The sequence below is a fragment of the Ailuropoda melanoleuca genome, chromosome 14, assembly GCF_002007445.2.
Source record: "Ailuropoda melanoleuca isolate Jingjing chromosome 14, ASM200744v2, whole genome shotgun sequence".
NCBI classification, from domain to species: Eukaryota; Metazoa; Chordata; class Mammalia; order Carnivora; family Ursidae; genus Ailuropoda; species Ailuropoda melanoleuca.
The window spans coordinates 30,333,037-30,346,215 of NC_048231.1; the positions used below are offsets into that span (position 1 = coordinate 30,333,037).

The 13,179-nt window shown below is 37.3% G+C and overlaps 1 protein-coding gene across 3 annotated transcripts in view; it reads right to left on the reverse strand.

Annotated features, from left to right (window-relative positions):
* The window catches only part of TRIP11 (thyroid hormone receptor interactor 11), a 67,319-nt gene that overhangs the window by 45,545 nt on the left and 8,595 nt on the right, over positions 1–13,179 (reverse strand). For all 3 annotated transcript variants that reach the window (XR_004620067.1, XM_019809649.2, XM_034641972.1), the window contains exons 3-7: positions 11,642–11,752; positions 8,170–8,448; positions 5,248–5,316; positions 2,941–3,106; positions 863–1,228 (exon numbers count right to left, since the gene is read on the reverse strand). Coding sequence is in view for 2 of the 3 variants with exons in the window: in XM_019809649.2 (XP_019665208.1) it covers positions 863–1,228; positions 2,941–3,106; positions 5,248–5,316; positions 8,170–8,448; positions 11,642–11,752 (991 nt within the window). In the remaining variant the exon portion in view is untranslated. The remainder of the gene's footprint in view (positions 1–862; positions 1,229–2,940; positions 3,107–5,247; positions 5,317–8,169; positions 8,449–11,641; positions 11,753–13,179) is intronic.

A 13,179-nucleotide genomic window follows, 5' to 3' on the forward strand; every position in this document is an offset into this window, starting at 1 on the left:
ATTTTCTGTTTTGGCAGACTGGTAAATCACCAAGGTAGGGAGAGGAAGGGAGGAGGAGGAGGACATGGTGACTTTGAACCTAATTCTAATAGGAGTTTATAGAGTTGGCCATTCTGGTCAGGAGCTCACGATAAACAACTAGCCAAGGGCGTGGGGGGCTAGAAACCTCCAGGGCAGCAATGAATCAGTTCATAAAGTGAGACTTTATATTGTGAGAAGACAAAAGTACAAAATAAAATACATCTTCACAGCTAAGAGCTCCCATTATGTTTTCCTAGCATGAATGAACACCAGTGTTTGGCCTATTTCATTTATGAACTTGCTTTTTCTAACACAGAACACAGATAACTAAATATCATCTTGAGCATGGGAAATGGTGAAGGACCTATGGCTCTTATCACTCTCATGTCTGCTTAGATAGAGGACATCATTTCAAAAGGGAACACAGAATTGTGAAAAAGGCAGGCTGCGTTCCCTAATTGGACAGTCTGGAACCTAGAGCTCCATAAAGTATTTGGTTCTATGCAGACTAACAGAAGTAGGCCCAAACCTCCTCCCAATAAATAGCTACATATACATTTCTCAGAAATCTACATGGCCTCCTACATCAATGAACTCCATGTAACTACTTGATGAGAAAGGGAGGTTGAGAGACATCCAGCCAACAACGAAGCCTTTTTAGTAGAAAATCCCGATCTGTGACCCATTAATTATGGCACTGAATCCAAAACCGAACAGTTCTATACAACTTCTACACAGTCAATTACATGAATACCCCATTTCCGTAAGTACTCTGTTTGTCTCTAAGAACTAGGATATGCAATAAACCACCAATCATAAATGAGTTCCAAACATTTTATACCAGACAGTGCTTGCTGCAGTCTGAGGACCTCCTCTTCCACCAACGTACTCTGGGGAAGGATTCGTTCTTTTTCTGTCACAGGATCACTCTGCTTCACAGCATCTGGCTGTAATTTACTACATTCCAATTTCAAGCTTTCACATTCTTCTGTTATTTGTCTGTTTTCAACATTTAAGCGTTCTTGTTCCTTCCTCAAAATATCTCTGTCATTTTCTGCAGAAGATAATTTTTTATTTATGTCTTTTATTTTATCCTCAAGTTCTTCAATTTGTTTTACACACGCTACTTTTTCATTTTGTAGATCCTGTATGGTTTTTTGCATCTCATGGATTTTCGAGTGATCAGTTACTACGATTCCTGAGCCACCTAGAACATAAACAGAAAATCAAGGACAGCAAACGTCAACTGCCGAGAGTTAAATAGCTTGCTATACACAACTAAAAGATTTAACAGACTCGAGAACGTGAAATATCTTAAAAAGTTAAGACAACGAGATTATTGATAATAAATTGATAATTGATAATAAATAATAAATTATTGATAATGAGATCATTACCCTCCTATTAAAATGGCCAAAATTCAGAACACTCACAACACCAAATGCTGGCGGGATGTGGAGCAGTAAGAACTCTCATTCATTGCTGGCAAAATGCAAAAACAGTAGAGCCACTTTCAGAAGACCATTCAGCAGTCTCTAACAAAACACACCCTTATTATATGATCAGCAATTACACTTCCTGGTATTTACTCAAAGGAACTGAAAAGTCTTACTCACATGAAAACCTGAGCAATGATATTTATAGCAGCTTTATTCATTAACTGCCAAAACTTGGAAGCAAAGATGTCCTTCAGTAGGTAAACGGATAAACTGTGGTACATCCAGGCAACAGAATACTACTCAGCATTAAAAAGAATTGAGGTGTCAAGCCAAGAAAAAACATGGGAGGAAACTCAAATGCACATAACTAAGTTAAATAAATCAATCTGAAAAGGTTACATACTGTATGATTCCAACTATGTGACGTTCTGGAAAAGGCAAACCAATAGATACAATAAAAAGATTGTGGGGGAGGGTGGGTGGGAGGTGAGTAGGCAGAACATAAAGGATTTTTAGAGCACTGAAACTATTCTGTATTATGATGAATATGTATCATATGTCTGTCCAAACCCAGAGAATGTACAACACCAAGAGTGAACCCTAAGGTAAAGTACACACTATGAGGGATCATGATCTGTCAATGTAGGTTCCTCTTTGGTAAAAAATACACCACTCTGATGAGTAATGGTAATAGTTGGGGTGGCTATGCATGTGTCAGGGCAGGGGTATATGGGAAATCTCCGTACTTCCTTCTCAATTTTGTTATGAAAAGAAAGTCTTTTAATAAGTTAAATTACCAAAATAAAGCATTTTTATTTTAGATTCTTTTAAAAGTAATCTCTATCCACAGTGTGGGGCTCAAACTCATGACCCCAAGATCAAGAGTTACACACTCCACTGACTGAGCCAGCCAGGCACCCCCATAATAAAGCATTTTAAATAAAACACCCATGTATATGAGTTTGAGAGAAAGTGAAAATATTTCTAATCATGTATTACCAATGTATCATTGCCGAACAATGCAAAGAAATCTATGTATTGCAAAGAAATCTATGTATTATAACTATTTGCCACAAAGGCAAAAGGACCTTTCCATTTCTGCATCATCTCAAAACAGTGATGCCATTGCAAATTTCAGGCAGATGAACAGAACTAGTCATTCGCTCATTCTTTAGAACGTAGCCCAAGTTTACATCAGTGTGTTAGGTCTTACAGTACTAGGTTTGTCATTTAATTACGTCATCTAATCCATTAAATCAATAAAACTAACAAACATGGGGCGCCTGGGTAGCTCAGCTTGGTTAAGCAGCTGCCTTCAGCTCGGGTCATGATCTCCGGATCCTGGGATTGAGCCCCAAGTTGGGCTCTCTGCTCAGCAGGAGCCTGCTTCTCCCTCTGCCCTTCCCCCTGCTCGTGTTCTCTCACTCTCTCAAATAAATAAATAAATAAAATCTTAAAAAAAACAAAAACAACTAACAACCTTGTTGTAACAGGTTTTCTAGTTCTTCAATTCGTTCTTCATAGTCACTTAATTCTTCTCGATGCCGACGACTTATTTCCGTCAATTTCTGTTGATGTGCATTCTGTAAAACGGACATTTCATGTTGATGGTCATCGATTTCCTGACTTCGAGTCTGTTTGAGTTCCTTGAAAAATAAAAACAAGGTTAACTATATTTATAATCAATGATATACCTAAGCCATTTTATTGTTGTGCAAAAGTCTGCATTAAAAATAATTCTCTGAACACACTAAGGCTGTAAAAGAATTTAAATCAGGCCCCGAATCTGGACAATTCTGAAAAATTCTACCGTTTCCTTTCTTGGGTCTTAAGAACAGTTCTTCTATTTTAATGAGAGAATACCAGCAAGAAAAAAAATGAAACAAAAGAGGAGTAAAAATATCTTGCTATCCAAGTTGACACCACCAGTCTCTCCTCGGAATCTAGATCTTGAGCTTAGTCTTTCAAAAAGGGAAACTGTTAGGACCACAAGCATTGTGATTGCTGCTCCCAGAAAAGTCTGTCCACTGTGTCCCACTATCTAGATCCCTGATGCTATTCCCACTCCTGTCCTGCCCAAGACCAGAATGCTCAATTCTTCTTCCAATCCTGGGGAGAGACTACCCTGGGTCCTTCTAGGAAATCCTCGTTTGCTTTACTTAGCCAGAGATGGTTTTTGTTGCTTGTGACCAAGAATCCTAATCAATAAATTAACTTCTATTTCCTGAGGAGACAAGTAAAGTTATTCTTTAGTCCTGTGCACTTATTTATGTGCCAGCACTTGGCAACCTTAGAACGACCCTACAAGGAAAGTATTATGAAATCTACTATACTGATGATAAAACGGCAGCTTGGAAAGTTGAAGCAACTTGCTCAAAGTATGACAGCTGGTAAATAGTAGAGTCAGGATTCAAACACAAGTTTGACTTGGGACCCCACCCATGTTAGTATTGTAATGATAATAAAACCAAAAACGAAAAATTCTATACCTGACAATAATTTTTATTTTATTTTATAAATTTTATTTGAGAGAGAGCGAGCAAGCACGCACAAGAGAGTACAAGTGGGATGGGTGGGGGGAGGAGCAGAGCGAGCAAGAGCAGCAGACTCTCCACTGAACAGGGAGCCCAACATGGGGCTCAATCCAGGACCTTGGGATCATGACGTGAGCTGAAGGCAGACACTTAACTGAGCCACCCAGGTGCCCCATATACCTGACAATAATTTATACACTAAAAACAATTCATTGCCAAATGATAAAATTACGTAACTAAGACTATTCTTGAAAGAAATAATAACTGGCACAAAATAGCAAAACTCTACCATTAAGGGGAAGTAATTATTTACAATGAAAAGTATTAACATTTTATTTTGTCAGTATCTTTTAACCCTAAATCCTGACACTTCGGCAACCTCAGAAATGTTTTAATAAAGACCACTTTGGGGAGCCTCGGTGGCTCGGTTAGTTAATCATCCCACTCTTTGATTTCAGCTCAGGTCACGATCTCAGGGTCATGGGATCAAGCCTCGCGCTGGGCTCTGTACTCAGTGCAGAGTCTACTTCAGATTCTCTCTCCCTCTCCCTCCTAGTCACTCTCTAATAAACAAAATCTTTTTAAAAAAAGACAATTTTACGAGATGCAATATCAAATAGAGACTAATGAAATATAAAATACTTAAAAAATGTTCAAAACCAAATGATTTTGTAAAGAGACATTTTTATATATCTGTCATAAAGGATGAAAATACAAAATGGTAAAAAGAAACAATCACAATCTATACAATGTTTTATAACTGAGCCTTCTATTAGACTTAAACTTTTTAAAGATTTTTATTCACTAGAGAGAGTGAAAGAGAGAGAGACCGTGCGCATGCACAAACAAAGGGAGCAGCAGGCAGAGAGAGAGGGAGAAGTGGACTCCCTGCTGAGCAGGAAGCCTCACACAGGGCTCATGGGAACACAACCCGAACAGAAGGCAGACGCTTAACCGACTGAGCCACCCAGGCGCCCCAGACTTAGATTCTACTTTTAATAAGCAAATTTTAGATGTATAATAGCCATTGTTTCAGGGCGCCTGGGTGGCTCAGTCAGTTAGGTGCCTTCGGCTCAGGTCATGATCCCAGGGTCCTGGATCGAGCCCCATGTTGGGCTCCCTGCTCAACCAGGTGTCTGCTTCTCCCTCTCCCTTTGCCTCTCCCCTAGCTCCTTCTCTCTCTCTCTCTCTCTCTCAAATAAATAAATAAAATCTTAAGAAGAAAATAGCCATTGTTCCAACAACCTCCTTACCTTAATGATACTTTGTAGTTTGCAGATTTCGCTTTGATCAGAGCTATTTGATCCTTGTGCTTTAGAAGTCTAGATCAGAAAAACAGAATTAGAAAATAATTGTATTGGTTTTCTGTAAAAGAGAAAGTCACAAGCTACTTTTATTAAAAAATATTTTTCAGGGACACCCAGGTGGCTCAGTCGGTTAAGCATCTGCCTTCAGCTCAGGTCATGATCCTGGGGTCCTGGGATAGAGCGCCGCGTCAGGCTTCCTACTCAGCAGGGAGTCTGCTTCTCCCTCTCCCTCCCCCTGCTCGTTCTAATAAATAAAATCTTAAAAAAAAAAAAAATATATATATATATATATATCTTTAAAAGGGATATTTCCCAGACAAATTCTGATTAAAGAATGCCAAGCACCTTTTAAAGAACCCAGTCCAATTGTGAGTAATACACAACAAATAAAAGATAATTTTCAAAGGGCGTCTAGGCTCAGTCAGTTAAGCATCTGACTCTTGATTTCAGCACAGGTCATGATCTCAGGGTTGTGAGATCGAGTCCCAAGTCAGGCTCCTCAATGAACGTGACGCCTGCTTGAGAGTCTCTCTCTCCCTCTGCCCCTCCCCCAACTCTCTCCTTCTTAAAAAAAAAAACCAAAACATAATTATCTAGAGTTTGTTAACTAATTAGGGAGACACTTTCACAAAATAACCAACATGAAGAAGGAAAACACCAGAGAACATTTTACTTAGCTTAACAAAAATGTAAATTCGATGACAATCAAGCAGCTTTCTAAAAGGAAATTTCTAAAATGGAAAGTTACCTAACATTAATTCTAGTAATAATCCAGTTAAAATCTTTTTTAAATGATTTTACCCAGAAGATCTCTACCTCAATACAAAATAACCTTTGGTTTGACAATTAAAAGAACTTTTGGATTCTTCTCTTCACAAAGCCAAATGTTGTCATTTATCTTTATTAACATTTATTACATACATCATGTGTTAAGGAACCAAAAGTTGCTGTCTGAATAAAAAAAGGAACACAGGATTTGAAGTCAAAAGATGCCTGTTTTTTTTTTTTTTTTAAAGATTTTATTTATTTATTTGACAGAGAGACAGCCAGCGAGAGAGGGAACACAGCAGAGGAGTGGGAGAGGAAGAAGCAGGCTCCCAGCGGAGGAGCCCGATGTGGGACTCGATCCCTGAACGCCGGGATCATGCCCTGAGCCGAAGGCAGACGCTTAATGACTGCGCTACCCAGGCACCCAAAAGATGCCTGTTTGAATTACAACTTAATTACTCCGACAGTAATTGTATTAAAACTTTTACTTTGCTTATCTGTAAAACAGAGGTAATGAATACCTCACATGGTTATGAAGATTAATATATATTAGGATAGTACAGATAGAAACATCTTGTAAAATATAACACAAATTAAGTTTTACGATGCCTTGCTAAAAACTTAACTCCCCTGAAAGATCCCAATTATGCCTTTTCTACCTTTATATGCCACTACAGGTCTATAATATAGTAAATATTCAAGATATGCTTAAATACACACACCAAAAATACACCTCTTCCCTATGAAATCTTATCCTAGGCACTGTATCCTAAAATGTGTATCAGAATCACCTGAGGTACTTACTTGTTTGAATGCAATTTCCAAGGCTCTAAATAGGGTACAAAATCCTAATCTCTAATGGTAGGACACAGACTCTACAATTTTATAGTACTTTAAGAACTACTACATTTTTAGAGATAAGATGGACAAACTGGTCATTCTAATTAGGATCTATTTCGGATATTGGGAATTAGGTCTAGCAACTTGGGAAGCAAAAAAGATAATTTTAGTTAGTAGGGTTTCTCCTTTATATAACTAGATCGCACTTAGAAAAAGAAAATAATTTCTTTATTTATATACTTTTTCTCTACACTGATGAAATGAAATCCAAATGTACCATGTTCCAGTTTCCTTTGGGTCTCACGTCAACTGACGTAAATCATATGTAGAATCTGATATATAAGGTGAAAAGTTTTCCTTGAAAGAAAGTTTATGCCCCAAATAGCAAGGATTTAATTTCTAATGCACAAAAAAACAACACAAAAGTTTGTTTAACGTGTTTTATACCAATGATCAGACTTTCATTTTACACTTAGAACCTCAGAGAACATCTATGCAAGTAGTTTCAAATCTGGGGTCTTGGAGCCCTGGAGTTGCCATCAAAGAAGCCTCAGGGACTCCAGGGGAAAAGATGCTAGTTCAACCATAGCAACTCCATTTTTATCTCTTTAAGTCCTGGACTTGTAACTTTTTATTTTAAAACATAGGGGCGCCTGGGTGGCACAGCGGTTAAGCGTCTGCCTTCGGCTCAGGGCGTGATCCCAGCGTTATGGGATCGAGCCCCACATCGGGCTCCTCTGCTGTGAGCCTGCTTCTTCCTCTCCCACTCCCTGCTTGTGTTCCCTCTCTCTCTGGCTGTCTCTATCTCTGCCAAAAAAAAAAAAAAAAAAAAAATCTAAAACATGGTTCTGCTGCTCTCAATTTTTTTTTTTTTTTATTAAAGATTTTCTTTCTTCACTTGGCAGAGAGAGAATACAAATGGGGAGTGGCAGGCAGAAGGAGAAGCAGCTGATGTGGGACTTGATCCTAGGATCCCCAGGATCATGACCTGAGACAAAGGCAGATGCTTAACCCACTGAGCCACCCGGGTGCCCGAGCTCTCAATTTTTTTGAAAATTTCTTCCAAATATTTATAGAGGGGGAAACGGAGGCTGAGAAAGAAAAATGACCTGACCAAAATCACTCAGAAAATCACTGGCAGAATTAGAACACAGGTTTTCCATTTCCTAGTCCAGGGTTCTTTCTGATACCAAAAGCGCTACATATAGAACCACCATTTTTCCTCACTAATAGTTTTCAAAGACTTATAATTTTACCTACCTGAGCAATATGCCTCCAATGACCAACTTCAGACTCAAGTCTTGAAACTTCGTTTGACAACCTGTTTATTTCTTGTTGTGATGAAATTATGTCACCGAAGTCCATGTCATCGTCGTGGAAAGCTGAAGCATGGTGACTGACACGGTAGCCGAATGGCGAGGGCACAGGGGCTGCCGGTACACCGCCAGCTCCTGACGGTGTGGCCTGAGCAGCCGCCTGCAGCTTCAGCAGCTGATCCTGCAGGGCCATCTGTCTTGCTTTAAGATGGCTGATTTCTACCTACACATTTACAATCTGTATTTTAGAGAAGGCACTTTAAAAGAACCATACTGACGTCTTTATAGACTCAGAACGTTGAAAGTTATAATAATTTGTTTATGATTATCCAATGATGGTAACTCTTTCAGCTGAATCCAAGTCTTCTAAAACACCCCAACCAGAACATTTTTATTTAAAAACCAAACATGATTACCAGTTAAAGCAGGGACAATGTTTCAAACAGTACAAAGATCGGAATACCTCACTCATGTGTTAACTACAGCAACGAAATTCTCAGTTAAACATGGGTTTACTATCTTCTATGTATCAGGCAGTATAGACAATTTCCAAGGGTTCTATTTGTATTACCAAACCATAAGTGACAGGAAAATGAAAGCTTCAGCAGTCTGTGTATTAGAAAGTTTCTTTGGAGCATCTGCTGGAATAGTCTTATGTTACTTATATGACGGATTTTAGGTTTAAAATGCACGATGAGGGGTGCCTGGGTGGCACAGCGGTTAAGCGTCTGCCTTCGGCTCAGGGCGTGATCCCGGCGTTATGGGATCGAGCCCCACGTCAGGCTCCTCTGCTATGAGCCTGCTTCTTCCTCTCCCACTCCCCCTGCTTGTGTTCCCTCTCTCTCTGGCTGTCTCTATCTCTGTCAAATAAATAAATAAAATCTTTTAAAAAAATAAAAATAAAAAAAAATAAAATGCATGATGAATCAGGAGTAACTTTGTATTGGTCTGTACAACAGCTGGAAGAATGCTTTATTAATCCATTCTTAAATAACAGTGAGCCTGTGGTTATTATTAGCCTTTGAGTCTTAGAAAGAAATCATATAATGAAAGAGGCCTTGGCTTTAGCCCTGGCAAAAGGAGCCAGTGAAAATCTGACTTTATTCAGGAAAAGAGTAGTATAAAAATTCTGAAGCCCTCAGTGCAGTTTTGACTAAGGAAGGGCCAGCAATACCAACTCATTGTCCAAAAGAAATTACGAACATACGGACTTACCATAATGCCATATCCATTCTCAGTGAGGGATTACTCAAAATATAAAAGTGAGCAAGCTAGGGAGAATTGAGATAAGCTTTCTGTAAAATACCTACCCCAGAAGACACCCTGCCACAACGAAGAATATGATACTGGGAGTTAGCCGACCAGTAACAATATTTCTATACATGTACAGCCCAGCAATTAGACAAACAAAAACCAAACACAATTATGTCAAGTGTCATAACAAACAGGTTTCTCATACCAGAACCCCTTCTCGAAAAAAAGCATATAGTAACGCACACATTTCATTCATTTGCCAATAAATGACCTGAGGTAAACAGCATCCCTGGGGAATATGAACATCATAATGAGGGCAGAAAACAGCAGATCTTAAGTATATTCATATATTATCTTTCATTCTAGTAAAAAATACTGAAATCCAAAATTCTTTCAAGTGTAGCTTTAATACAACGAAAGTTCTCACTATAAAACTGGTATTTATGTCAAGTTATTGAGTTTAAAAAATGCAAGCTAATAACAAAGAGGCATCTCCAAACTAAAATGATTAATTTGCCCTCTAATATCAATAGTCATGTAGAAAACAGAATTCCAGATTTTCCACAGCAGTGTTTTGAATTAGGATGTAAGCATCAGAATCACCTACGGAGTTACTGAAAAATACCAATACCAGGGCTCCTTCCCAGTACACCAAAATCAGAATCTCTTGGAGGATGTAAATGTGTGTATTTTTTTAAAATATTAGAGATGATTCACCTGTAAACCCCTGGGTGGGAACTACTGCACTACTGTAATATTACTGTAAGTCAGTGGGGATCAAAGTGTCGTCTGTGGACTGAATGCATAAATGTTTACTACCAGTCCATGACAAGTCCAGAAGTTTAAAGGGTAAGGCTTAAGGTCTTTTAAAACAATTTGACAGAGCAATTTTATAATCTGTTAAATCTTTTTAAAAAGTGGGCTTTAAGCTTTAACTTGAACTTGTAATTTTCTTTTTTTATATTCATTTTATTTTGTAGTAATTTATTTTTATTGTATTTTATGAAATCAATTCCTAACAGATTGGAAATTTAAGCTCTTCTTTAAATATATTTCTCTTTAATGTGGCTTGCTTTTATTTTTCATCTGTTACTGAAAGAACTAAAAATCAATGCATCTAAATTTTAAAAACTCATATATGGGGATGCCTGGGTGGCTCAGTCAGTTGAGCATCCGACTCCTGGTTTTGGTTCAGGTCATGATTTCAGGGTTGTGAGTTCAAGCACAGTCAGGCTCCATGCTCAATGTGGAGTCTTCTTGAGATTCTGTCTCTTCCTCTCCATCTGCCCCCCCCCACACACACACACATGCTCGCTTTCTCTCTCTCCCTCTCTCTAAAATAAATACATCTTTACACTTGATCTTAGCCAAAAGGCCAAGAAGTGATAAAAAATAAATGAATCTTTAAAAAAAAAAACTCATATATGAAGTTATGGTAGAAATGAATATTTAATCAACAAACTATAAAGAAAACCGAAATGATCTGGATAATAAAATAAGAAATAGCTCAATTCAATAGAAGTTTTTACTGAATTCATGTATGAAGATAATTCAATAACGAAATGAAATAGAGACATAGTCTATATTTTAAGGACTCATTATAAAGCTATTTAAATTATATAATATATATTACCAGCATGGCAGAGAAAAAATAAGCCAATTCCAACATTTCTAACAAACTAAAGGGAAAAAATATTTATACAACAATGTAAGTCAACTTAATATACTTAGTACTCTGTTTTTCCAAGGAAAGTCAAATAAATGCCAATTCAATAATATATGAACACTGGTAGTCAAAATCATTTTTATAAATGAAATGTCATTAGCAATGATCACACTGATACACAATTTTAAGTAAACAGAGGAAAAATTAGGTTTCATAAAATCAGAAATTATAAGCAACAGATGCTTAAAGGTACTTTATTGAAAGAGTTTTCCTCTTTTAGAAAGTAGGAAGTAAAGGTTAGCTTATAAAATATAAATTCAACAGAAAAGCTTAGAGTTATTGGTAAAATAGTGGTATCAAACTGAGTTGGGAATTACTAACCTCACCACCCTTTCAATATTTTTATGGATCTGTTATAGCTTGATTTATAAATCTTAAAAACCTTCCTAAAAACATTACAAGAAAATAAATATGAAGTAACTGTAGTAACTTTTACCTCCTTCTGTTGTAGTTGATTTCGATAACTTGTAGATTGCTGCTTTATTTGAAGCTCTGATGCTTCATGCTTCTCTTCTAAATCAGTACAAAGTTTTTTGAGTCTCTCATTCTAGAAACAAAGAAAAAAGCATTTTCAACAAAAAAATAAAAGTAAAACATGTTAGTAACAGTTATGTGCATGACATCATGAAAAACATATCGCTGTATACAGAAAAAGATATAAAATAAAGAAGTTCTCAGACAGAATTCCAGCCTTTGAAATACAGTTTTAATTAAAGCTACAAGTGCAAAAAGCATGTTTATAGAGACTATGCAAAATTCTGAACCAAAGTTTAAAAAAAAAAATCTTGTTCAGTTTGATTTCTGCTAAGAAAAGCCAATGATCAATGATTCCCCCATCTCTGCATATCCAGAGTCTAGCATATAATAGGCAATATGTGTCTGGTTAATGAATAAACTAGATCACTGTTTCAACTTTTGTTTTCTTCCCAAACACAAGTTTCTAAAAGAAATCTTTTTTAAAAAGACTTCTCACTGAAGTACAGACAGGAGGCCAAAGCTTCATATTAACCTGTCTGCCCAACTGCCAGGCTCCTGTGGCACCTCTGAAAACTCTAATCTGAAAACAATACTAGAGTTCAGTTCAAAAACTAGTTAGAAGTACACAAAATACTCTAATTCAATGAATCTAAGTATCATAGTCTTTTGTTCTAAGATTTTGGAAAATATGTTTACAAATTTACTTAAATTTTGGGGCCCCTGGGTGGCTCAGTTAATCGTCCGACTTGGTTTTGGCTCAGCAGGGAGTCTGCTTGAAAGGTTCTTTCCCTCTGCCTCTCCCCCACTCATGCTAGTGCGCATGCGCACTCTCAACTAAATCTTAATCTCTCTCTCAAATAAATCTTAAACAAATTTACTTAAATTCTATGTACTAAAATATTAAATTACCTTAACCTATTATCATTCCTTGAGCTTAAGTGAATAAGGACATTATGGAGCAAGATAACTGGGAGAAAGGTGACGCATGTGGTGGGGAAAAAAGTTCCTGCTAGAAAGTGAAGACTTTTTCACTTTGAGAATGTCACCTTTTTTCTTAGAGTCCAGGAATTTCTTACATCAACAGACGTGAAAGTTATGATCCAGGGAGAGTATATGAACACACAGAGAAAAAAATCAAAGGAATAAACATAAACCCTGGTTTGGGAGTCTGTCTCCAGAAATCTAATACAGATTTTGGTTATCTGAAGAAATAGGAATAAGACACAGGCCCACACAACTAATTACCTTCTATCCTATTGGTGGCTTTTGCATGGCTTTCTGTGAACTTTTAACATGAAAAACACCAAATGTAACTGAAGCAACACGATATAATGAAGTCAAAACCCAGTCATAAAAGTCCACTCTAGGCTTTTCCAGATAAAAATAACTAAGGCTATTTGTTGAACTCTGTTTAATAACTAGAACTCGAAAACTTCCGATTTGGCCAATACCTAACTGCTTGTCTGCCCTCACCTCCCTAGCCATGTGAGAGTCACA